At 36.8% G+C, this 12,206-nt stretch overlaps 1 protein-coding gene across 1 annotated transcript; it reads left to right on the forward strand.

The window, feature by feature from the left end:
* The first annotated feature begins 11,139 nt into the window (after window positions 1–11,139).
* LOC126058229 (olfactory receptor 4A5-like) lies at window positions 11,140–12,003 on the forward strand. Its single transcript, XM_049853210.1, has one exon. It carries the CDS (start codon window positions 11,140–11,142, stop codon window positions 12,001–12,003), a length of 864 nt encoding a protein of 287 aa, XP_049709167.1.
* The last annotated feature ends 203 nt before the right edge of the window (window positions 12,004–12,206 follow it).

Raw genomic sequence — 12,206 nt, forward strand, 5'->3', positions numbered from 1 at the left:
GAGTGGCCTCTGGGGTCTTAAACGCTAGCAAGAGGCCACCTAAGATGCATCAATTAGTCTCAACTCACCTGGAGCAAAGAAGATTGAGGAACACCAAAGACACAAGGTAATTATGAGCCCAAGAGGCAGAAAGGGCCACATAAAAAGCAGAGACTACATCAGCCTGAGACCAGAAGAACTAGATGGTACCCGGCTACAACCGATGACTGCCCTGACAGGGAACACAACAGAGAACCCCTGAGGGAGCAGGAGAGCAGTGGGATGCAGACCCGAAATTCTAGTAAAAAGACCAGACTTAATGGTCTGACTGAGACTAGAACGACTCAGGAGGTCATGGCCCCCAGACCTGCTGTTAGCCCAAGACAGGAACCATTCCCAAAGCCAATTCTTCAGACAGGGATTGGACTGGACTATGGGATAGAAAATGATACTGGTGAAGAATGAGCTTCTTGGTTCAAGTAGACACATGAGACTATGTTGGCATTTCTTGTCTGAAGGGGAGATGAGAGGGTAGATGGGTTCAGAAGCTGGCTGAATGGGCATGAAAAGAGAGAATAGAGGGAAGGAGTGTGCTGTCTCATTAGGGAGGGAGCAATTAGGAGTATATAGCAAGGTGTTTATTATTATTATTATTATTAACTTTTATTGAGCTTCAAGTGAACGCTTACAAATCAAGTCAGTCTGTCACATATAAGTTTACATACATCTTATTCCGTACTCCCACTTGCTCTCCCCCTAATGAGTCAGCCCTTCCAGTCCCCCCTTTCGTGACAATATTTCCAGCTTCCCACTCTCTCTATCCTCCCATCCCCCCTCCAGACAGGAGATGCCAACACAGTCTCAAGTGTCCACCTGATATAATTAGCTCACTCTTCATCAGCATCTCTCTCCCACCCACTGTCCAGTCCCTTTCATGTCTGATGAGTTGTCTTCGGGGATGGTTCCTGTCTTGTGCCAACAGAAGGTCTGGGGGCCATGACCTTCTGAATTGTTCTAGTCTCAGTCAGACCATTAAGTCTGGTCTTTTTACTAGAATTTTTTTTTTTTTAGATGAGCATAGGTGTTTGATTTTTAGGAGCTCCCAGTTATCAGGTTTCTCTTCGTCATTTTTGGTAATGTTTTGTATTCTCTTTATGCCTTGCATTAGGGCTCCTAGGGTTGTCCCTATTTTTTCTTCCGTGATCTTTATCGTTTTAGTCTTTATGTTTAGGTCTTTGATCCACTTGGAGTTAGTTTTTGTGCATGGTGTGAGGTATGGGTCCTGTTTCATTTTTTTGCAAATGGATATCCAGTTAAGCCAGCACCATGTGTTAAAAAGACTATCTTTTCCCCAATTAACTGACACTGGGCCTTTGTCAAATATCAGCTGTTCATACGTGGATGGATTTATATCTGGGTTCTCAAATCTGTTTCATTGGTCTATGTGCCTGTTGTTGTACCAGTACCAGGCTGTTTTGACTACTGTGGCTTTATAAGAGCTTCTGAAATCAGGTAGAGTGAGGCCTCCCACTTTCTTCTTCTTTTTCAGTAATGCTTTGCTTATCCGAGGCTTCTTTCCCTTCCATATGAAATTGGTGATTTGTTTCTCTATCACCTTCAAAAATGACATTGGAATTTGGATCGAAAGTGCCTTATATGTATAGATGGCTTTTGGTAGAATAGACATTTTTACTATGTTAAGTCTTCCTATCCATGAGCAAGGTATGTTTTTCCACTTAAGTAAGTCCTTTTGAATTTCTTGTAGTAGAGCTTTGTAGTTTTCTTTGTATAGGTCTTTTACATTCTTGGTAAGATTTATTCCTAAGTATTTTATCTTCTTGGGGGCTACTGTGAATGGTATTGATTTGGTGATTTCCTCTTCGATGTTCTTTTTGTTGATGTAGAGGAATCCAAGTGATTTTTGTATGTTTATCTTATAACCTGAGACTCTGCCAAACCTTCTATTAGTTTCAGGAGTTTTCTGGAGGATTCCTTAGGGTTTTCTGTGTATAAGATCATGTCATCTGCAAATAGAGATAATTTTACTTCCTTCGTGCCAATCCGGTTGCCTTTTATATCTTTGTCTAGCCTAATTGCCCTGGCTAGGACTTCTAGCACGATGTTGAATAAGAGCAGTGATAAAGGGCATCCTTGTCTTGTTCCCGTTCTCAAGGGAAATGCTTTCAGTTTCTCTCCATTTACAGTGATGTTGGCTGTTGGCTTTGTATAGATGCCCTTTATTATGTTGAGGAATTTTCCTTCAATTCCTATTTTGGTGAGAGTTTTTATCATAAATGGGTGTTGGACTTTGTCAAATGCCTTATTTGCATCAATTGTTAAGATCATGTGGTTTTTGTCTTTTTTTTTATTTATGTAACGGACTACATGGTATAAATCCCACTTGATTGTGGTGAATTATTTTTTTGATATGTTGTTGAATTCTATTGGCTAGAATTTTGTTGAGGATTTTTGCATGTATGTTCATGAGGGATATAGGTCTGTAATTTTCTTTTTTTGTAATGTCTTTACCTGGTTTTGGTATCAGGGAGATGGTGGCTTCATAGAATGAGTGGGGTAGTATTCCATCATTTTCTATGCTTTGAAATACCTTTAGTAGTAGTGATGTTAACTCTTCTCTGAAAGTTTGGTAGAACTCTGCAGTGATGCCGTCCAGGCCAGGGCTTTTTTTTCTTGGGAGTTTTTTGATTACCGTTTCAATCTCTTTTTTTGTTATGGGTCTATTTAGTTGTTCCACTTCTGAATGTGTTAGTTTAGGTAGGTAGTGTTTTTCCAGGAACTTATCCATTTCTTCTAGGTTTGCAAATTTGTTAGAGTACAATTTTTCGTAATAATCTGATATGATTCTTTTAATTTCAGTTGTTTTTGTTGTGATGTGGTCCTTCTCGTTTCTTATTCGGGTTATTTTTTTTCCTTTCCTGTATTTCTTTAGTCAGTCTAGCCAATGGTTTATCAATTTTGTTAATTTTTTCAAAGAACCAGCTTTTGGCTTTGTTAATTCTTTCAATTGTTTTTCTGTTCTCTAATTCATTTAGTTCAGCTCTAATTTTTATTATTTGTTTTCTTCTGGTGCCTGATGGATTCTTTTCTTGCTCACTTTCTATTTGTTCAAGTTGTAGGGACAGTCTTCTGATTTTGGCTCTTTCTTCTTTTTGTATGTGTGCATTTATCGATATAAATTGGCCTCTGAGCACTGCTTTTGCTGTGTCCCAGAGGTTTTGATAGGAAGTATTCTCAATCTCGTTGCGTTCTATGAATTTCCTTATTCCCTCCTTGATGTCTTCTATAACCCAGTCTTTTTTCAGGAGGGTATTGTTCACTTTCCAAGTATTTGATTTCTTTTCCCTAGTTTTTCTGTTATTGATTTCTAGTTTTATTGCCTTGTGGTCTGAGAAGATGTTTTGTAATATTTCGATGTTTTGGACTCTGCATAGGCTTGTTTTATGACCTAATATGTGGTCTATTCTAGAGAATGTTCCATGTGCGCTAGAAAAAAAAGTATACTTTGCAGCAGTTGGGTGGAGAGTTCTGTATAAGTCAATGAGGTCAGGTTGGTTGATTGTTGTAATTAGGTCTTCCATGTCTCTATTGAGCTCCTTACTGGATGTCCTGTCCTTCTCCGAAAGTGGTGTGTTGAAGTCTCCTACTATAATTGTGGAGGTGTCTATCTCACTTTTCAATTCTGTTAAAATTTGATTTATGTATCTTGCAGCCCTGTCATTGGGTGCATAAATATTTAATATGGTTTTGTCTTCCTGATCAACTGTGCCTTTTATCATTATATAGTGTCCTTCTTTATCCTTTGTGGTGGATTTAAGTCTAAAGTCTATTTTGTCAGAAATTACTATTGCTACTCCTCTTCTTTTTTGCTTATTGTTTGCTTGATATATTTTTTCCATCCTTTGAGTTTTAGTTTGTTTGTGTCTCTAAGTCTAAGGTATGTCTCTTGTAGGCAGCATATAGATGGATCGTGTTTCGTTACCCAGTCCGTGACTCTCTGTCTCTTTATTGGTGCATTTAGTCCATTTACATTCAGCGTAATTATAGATAAATAAGTTTTTAGCGTTGTCATTTTGATGCCTTTTCATGTGTGTTGTTGGCAATTTCATTTTTCCACATACTTTTTTGTGCTGAGACGTTTTTCTTAGTAAATTGTGAGATCCTCATTTTCATAGTGTTTGACTTTATGTTAGTTGAGTCGTTATGTTTTTCTTGGCTTTTATCATGAGTTATGGAGTTGTTATACCTTTTTATGGTTACCTTATTATTTACCCCTATTTTTCTAAGTAAAAACCTAACTTGTATCGTTCTATATCGCCTTGTATCACTCTCCATATGGCAGTTCAATGCCTCCTGTATTTAGTCCCTCTTTTTGATTATTGTGATCTTTTACCTATTGACTTCCATGATTCCCTGTTATGTGTATTATTTTTTTAATTAATCTTAATTTGTTTGTTTTTGTGATTTCCCTATTTGAGTTGATAGCAGGACGTTCTGTTTTGTGACCTTGTGTTGTGCTGATATCTGATATTATTGGTTTTCTGACCAAACAATATCCTTTAGTATTTCTTGTAGCTTTGGTTTGGTTTTTGCAAATTCTCTAAGCTTGTGTTTATCTGTAAATATCTTAATTTCGCCTTCATATTTCTGAGAGAGTTTCGCTGGATATATGATCCTTGGCTGGCAGTTTTTCTCCTTCAGTGCTCTGTATATGTCATCCCATTCCCTTCTTCCCTGCATGGTTTCTGCTGAGTAGTCTGAACTTATTCTTATTGATTCTCCCTTGAAGGAAACCTTTCTTTTCTCCCTGGCTGCTTTTAGAATTTTCACTTTATCTTTGGTTTTGGCGAGTTTGATGATAATATGTCTTGGTGTTTTTCTTTTTGAATCAATCTTAAATGGGGTTCGATGAGCATCTTGGATAGATATCCTTTCGTCTTTCATGATGTCAGGGAAGTTTTCTGTCAGGAGTTCTTCAACTATTTTCTCTGTTTTTTCTGTCCTCCCTCCCTGTTCTGGGACTCCAATCACACGCAGGTTATCCTTCTTGATAGAGTCCCACATGATTCTTAGGGTTTCTTCGTTTTTTTTTTTTTTTAATTCTTTCATCTGATTTTTTTTCAGCTATGTTGGTGTTCATTCCCTGGTCCTCCAGATGTCCCAGGCTGCATTCTAATTGCTCGAGTCTGCTCCTCTGACTTCCTAGTGTGTTGTCTAATTCTGTTATGTTATTGTTAATCTTTTGGATTTCTACATGTTGTCTCTCTATGGATTCTTGCAACTTATTAATTTTTCCACTATGTTCTTGAATAATCTTTTTGAGTTCTTCAACAGTTTTATCGGTGTGTTCCTTGGCTTTTTCTGCAGTTTGCCTTATTTCGTTTGTGATGTCTTGAAGCATTCTGTAAATTAGTTTTTTATATTCTGTACCTGATAATCCCAGGATTGTATCTTCATTTGGGAAAGATTTCGATTCTTTTGTTTGGGGGTTTGGAGAAGCTGTCATGGTCTGCTTCTTTATGTGGTTTGATATGGACTGCTGTCTCCGAGCCATCACTGGGAAACTAGTTTTTCCAGAAAATCTGCTGACTGGTACGCTGGCTCCAGGCTCTGAAAACAGTCGCTGCTTCCCTGTATTTGTTCGTTTTCCGTCTGTAAATCTGTGCTTGTTGTTCAGGGTTCTTAGATTGTTATGTACTTGATCGATTCACTTGTTTTTCCAAGTCTTTGTTGCAAGAGGGATCCGAGGGAGCGTCTACCTAGTCCACCATCTTGGCCCCGCCCCTAAATCTTTTTTAACTACTTATTTTCTGCAAGGTCTAGTGCACTTAATCTTAGTAATAATCAATGCTGGATTTCACTGAAATAAATATTCTATTGGCCAGCTAAGTTATTTACATGTAAGAAAATCAGTATGTAAAGTATCCACTATAGTCTAACTCCTCAAAGATTTGATACTATAAAAACTAAAAGAATTAATAAACTTTCAACTTAAACCACTAAGTTTACACCTTTCTAGAAAAAGAAATCATTTAACTTCTTTTTATAAGAACATGGCTTTTTACAAAGAGAAATGAAAATACCATAGTAACAAAAGTAACCTCTACAGTACATAACAATTACAGTTTTATGTCTCTCTAAGTGACAGTAGGCAAGGTACTTCCTGATTGCTAGTTTATTTTTGTATATATATCAAAAGATATATATATATAAATATGGTTGTCACAAGTTTGTATATATACAAAAAGATATGTATGTAAAGTTGTCATAATTTTAAAATATTCACACTTTAAAAACACGTATCAAACTTCCAGATGTAACAGGCATTTTTTCTTTACATCTTGACACAGTTTTAAACCCTCTAGTTTAAATACGGAGCCTTGGTGGTACAGTGGTGAAGAGCATGGCTCTTAACCAAAATGTTAGCAGTTTGAATCCACCAGCTGCTCCCTGGAAACCCAATGGGGCAGCTCTACTCTGTCTTGCAGGGTCCTTACGAGTTGGAATCTACTCGACTCGATGGTAATGGGTTTGGTTTTTTATTTAGTTCAAATATATATAAATTAATTATAAATCTTTATTAACATACCACATATCCTATGAACCAAGATGACAAACCTATTGGCTTACTTGTAATGCATAACATGCTTCTTTTGTTATCTGGCAAATGGACAGTAAATATCTATCAGGATGAAATACTAAAGAAGAATAGACAGTGTATGGTCTAATTTATCTCTGTGTTTCTCTTGCTTAATTTTACAAAATCAAAATTAATATAATGAAATGTATTTAAGAAATTAGGTATATTTCAATATATCATGTAAATTTTTAATGAGTGTCCTCTGTCAGATGTTTCAAAAACTCATCTCTTGGTTCTTGTTCTTGTTCCTGAAAATCTGGGCTTCTTTCATTGAGAGTAATTGTAGATACCTCATGCATTTATCTGCAATCACAGAAAATATGGCAATGTGTGGGTGATCAGTGGATCTAGAAATAGTTCCAAGTGGTTACATTTTTCATACTGCCACACAAGCTGCCCATCATATCATTTTTTTTGTTTTCAGATAACTGTAGAAGTGTATGGGGATGCCTAAAACATTAAGACATTTAAAAATAATAGTAAACAGTTGAACGTTCTCACCTGTTGGGAAAATGTGCTGGAAGAACAATTAAAATCCTATGTTTGCATGACTGTAAAAACTGGGCAAATTAATGGAAATCAACCTGGCCAAGACTGTTATTTAGTGATGCAAACCAAAAAAAGGAAAAATCACTCAATTTAGTCATTTGAAATTTTCTCTTTTTAATTAACTATCATGAAGCAAACAAAAATTACTTTACTTCTAGAATTTGGAGTAACAGTTATATCCCTTGTCATTAAATCTATACCTAACAAGGCAAAGGCTGTGATTTAACTTCCCAAGAAGACAACGACAGAGCTTTCTCACAAATAGAAGCAGAACTTTTCAGCAATTCAGTTGTTCGAAAAGCATATCCAAAGACAATTTCTTTCTTCATAAAAGAATGCCCCTATACCTCTCCAACCTCACTCCAGAAAATCGTGACCTTCTATAAATTCCTACAAGCAATGAGAATACGTATCAACAGAAAATATAACAGGAGAACATCTACAGGATTAGATGCCAATTAAAGAGTGTCTCCAGCCTGGACAGGGATTTGAGTTTTCAGAAATCTCTTGGGTCATTCTATCAGTAAATAATTATTCCATTTATATGTGCAGACATAGTGTGTGGCTTTTTATATCATCACTGTTTTAAATGAAAGACAATGCAAGTTCATTATAAATTAGTTTCTTAGAATATTTGGAACAAATTCAAATGAAGTTACCTCTCCTGGACACTTTTCTTCCGTAGACAATCCTTAGAGGGAGAAGACAGGTCTTGCCAAGAAAAAGTAGCAGAAAACCAAGTAATGAGAAATGTCTGTAATGTGAAGAGAAAATATTAATATAAAAAATATATAAAGTGAATAATAAATTATGAGTTTTATATTAGTAAGTCTTTAGATAAAGTGAAAGATATTTATCCCAAAATGAAGGGAGAACAAGCCCCAGATTCTCTTGCCTAACCATATTCCTAGCAGAGGAAGGCCTTACTCTGACTGTTAGAGGGTCTATAGCCAATAAATCCCTATGGTTCAGAGACAGAGAACATTGGGACTAGGTAAGTTATTGAAATTTACCATCCAATTCTTGAAAAGACAGATAATCACAGTTCTTCAGTTCTGGACTGCAGTAGATTTTGTTGATCTAAGCCTGAATCCAGATCAGCTGGAACCATAACGATCTATTTCTCAAACACCATCAGCAAATGCCTTCATGAATAGTCACAACATGAAGATTTAACTCCCAATCCAAGAAGATGCATCTTAACTTAATCACTTTTTTTCAGTTGGACCAACGCTCAACTTGACTAGGATTTCAAACTGGCACCTTAACTCTGAGTGAGCTAAAATTTTACTTGCATGTATGGGCCCTTCAAACAAAATTGATACACTTTATCAACTAACCCTGAAGCTTGCTATAACCTTGATGTTTACAGTTATGATGACCAATTAATAAATATGCTTATACTTCAAAAAGGTTTTAGTTGAGTTTTCTTGTCGTTTGCAACCAAAAGCATCCTAATTGAAACACCCTGATCTTAAATGCGTATATGAATTTAGGTTAGTTTTACATTTGTGAGTATGTTTTTTGAGCAGTATCACTTGACTTTAATTTTTACAACATTAGAATCTGTCATATTATCAATAACAGTTCATTACTCTTTCAAAATTTACATGCAATTTCCATATTGTTCTGCTTCCTAATGAACTTTTAGAATCAGAGTAAAGAAGTGAATATACATTTACATTTTTCTTCAAGAATTGACTTAGGATACTACAACAATTCTGTGAGATAAAATTTAGACATGCTAGTACTCAAAGTACTAGCATGTCTGAATTTTTTTAGTACTCAAAGTAAGTTGATTCATTGCAATCTTTGGACAGTCCATAGTATGTTAAATATCTTTTGCTAATACCACAATTCAAATGTATCAATTCTTCTTTTGTCTTCTTTTTCTTTGTACAGTTTTGCATTAGAGATCCATAATCCTAGTGCTCAGATAACTTTGGAAATGTCTATTATATGAACATATGCAGATAGGGATACTGGCAGAAGCCGAATACCGCCACCCAGTGATGAACACTAAGAGGTGGGATTCAAAAATTCCCTGATAAAGTGACAAGATGCATGCTATTTGTAGTGGAAGTTCATTGGGCTTTCATAGAGACACAAGATGACATCATGAGCACTCTTTACATCATGGGTGATGTCAGAGGGTCATTCACTAAAAGATTGAGCAGCATAACAAAATTCCTTAATAAAAACAAAATACTATGTACAGGAGGCGGGGCCAAGATGGTGGACTAGGTGGACGCTACCGCGGATCCCTCTCGCAACAAAGACTTGGAAAAACAATTGAATCGATCAAGTACATAACAATCTACAAACCCGGAACAACAAACACGGATTTAGAGACGGAGAACGAACAAATACGGGGAGGCAGCGATTGTTTTCAGAGCCTGGAGCCAGCGTACCAGTCAGCAGATTTTCTGGAAAAACTAGTTTCCCAGTGATGGCTCGGAGACAGCAGTCCATATCAAACCACATAAAGAAGCAGACCATGACAGCTTCTACAACCCCCCAAACAAAAGAATCGAAATCTTTCCCAAATGAAGATACAATCCTGGAATTATCAGGTACAGAATATAAAAAACTAATTTACAGAATGCTTCAAGACATCACAAACGAAATAAGGCAAACTGCAGAAAAAGCCAAGGAACACACCGATAAAACTGTTGAAGAACTCAAAAAGATTATTCAAGAACATAGTGGAAAAATTAATAAGTTGCAAGAATCCATAGAGAGACAGCATGTAGAAATCCAAAAGATTAACAATAAAGTTACAGAATTAGACAATGCAATAGGAAGTCAGAGGAGCAGACTCGAGCAATTAGAATGCAGACTGGGACATCTGGAGGACCAGGGAATGAACACCAACATAGCTGAAAAAAAATCAGATGAAAGAATTAAAAAAAAAAAAAAACGAAGAAACCCTAAGAATCATGTGGGACTCTATCAAGAAGGATAACCTGCGTGTGATTGGAGTCCCAGCTCACCTGTCATGGATTTGAAAAATGCTGGCTGCTAATGTACTAGTTGTTAATTGCTATGTGTCAGTTAACTTCGGTTCAAAAATGTTTGCTGAAAATATAGATCATATTGTAAGGGTACTCACCACAAATACTAATACTACCAACTCAAAGTACTGACTGTATTTCAATAGAGTGTAGAAGTATGTTAGGAGTTGTGGGATAAGCAAAGAGAAAATTGAAGGCATTACAGACCTTTAAAAAGAGACAATCTATGTCCAAATAATTGCTGCAGGTAAGAATGTACTAAAAAATTTTGTAGTTATCTGATACATTTCAAAGTTCAGCCCCTTCAAATTGAATGAGAGAGTCATAAAGACAGAAAAACATTTGAGGCAGGAAGTACCAAATTTCTAATAGTGGAATATCATAATATTTCGTGAGATATTCCTGAAGAGGGGTTATTTTTGGTGGTATGTAGATCATATTGTAAAGGTACTCACCACAAATATTACCAACTCTAAGTACTGATTCTATGTCAGTTCATTTGTTTACAGTTTATCTTCGCCACTAGAGAATGTTTCTTGAAAGCAGAAATCCTTTCCCTCTTTGTCATTGCTGACGTCTGTGCCAAGAACTGTCATGTTTTATAAAAGGAGTATTAAATGAATGAAAGACTGTTGGACCTCTGACTTATCTTCTCTATAGAAGGTCCACTAAAATTTAGAGGTAGAACCTCTTATTCATAGGCCCAATCCAGTCATCTGAGAGGAAGTAGAATTGTTAAGGGAAGACATACTGGGATCTTTGAAAGAGAAACTCAGTAGATATTTCTAAATGTTTTTTATGAATAAGCCACTGAACAAGATTAATAGTGAAGAAGAGCTCCATGACCTAATGGACATATTCACAGTGGTGTTCATGATTTCATTACAGGTCTTGGTCTTCTGAGCTCTCATCTCTGAAGCAGGTCTTATAGAAGAGTAAATGGGATACAGTAACAGTGTAACAGAATTTGTCCTCCTGGGGCTCACGCAGGATCCTGTTGGCCAAAAAGTGTTAATTGTTATGTTTTTGTTCATTTACATTGTGACAATGGTGGGCAACCTGCTCGTTGTCTTGACCGTTGTTGTCAGCCCCTCCCTGGGCTCCCCCATGTACTTCTTCCTTGCCTATCTGTCACTCATGGATGCTGTTTATTCCACCGCCATTTTGCCCAAAATGATTCTAGACTTACTCTGTGATAAAAAGACTATTTCCTTCCCAGCTTGCATGGGCCAGCTCTTTATAATGCACTTATTTGGTGGCTCTGAGATCTTTCTTCCGGTGGCAATGGCCTATGATCGCTATGTGGCCATCTGTAAGCCACTGCATTACTTAATCATCATGAATCGACAGGTTTGCATTTTGTTGCTAGTGGCGGCCTGGGTTGGAGGATTTTTGCACTCTGTGATCCAACTTCTCTTTGTGCACAGACTCCCCTTCTGTGGCCCCAATGTCATTGATCACTTCATGTGTGACCTGTACCCATTATTGGAACTTGCTTGCTCTGAAACCTATTTTATAGTGCTCACTGTTGTTGCCAATGATGGAGCCATCTGTATGGTAATTTTTATCCTTCTACTAATCTCCTATGGGGCCATCCTAAAGTCCCTGAAGACTCACAGTCAGGAGGGAAGGCACAAAGCCCTGTCTACCTGCAGCTCCCACATCACAGTGGTTGTCCTCTTCTTTGTTCCCTGTATTTTCATGTATGTTAGACCTGTTTCCAACTTTCCCATTGACAAATCTATGACTGTGGTTTATACAATTATTACTCCCATATTGAATCCTTTGATATATACACTTTGAGAAACTCTGAGATGAAAAATGCTATGGAAAAAACCTGGAGTGGAAAGTTAACCACGTGTAGAATAAGAATTTGTGTCCACACTGAAAATATCATTGCTAATTCTAAAACAAGAAATAGGCAATAAACTATCACAATGAACAATTAAGTCAATTCAATGGATTCTCTAGGAATACTTCCCTTTATTGATGCAAAGACATCCAAA

The sequence above is a fragment of the Elephas maximus genome, chromosome 14, assembly GCF_024166365.1.
Source record: "Elephas maximus indicus isolate mEleMax1 chromosome 14, mEleMax1 primary haplotype, whole genome shotgun sequence".
NCBI classification, from domain to species: domain Eukaryota; kingdom Metazoa; phylum Chordata; class Mammalia; order Proboscidea; family Elephantidae; genus Elephas; species Elephas maximus.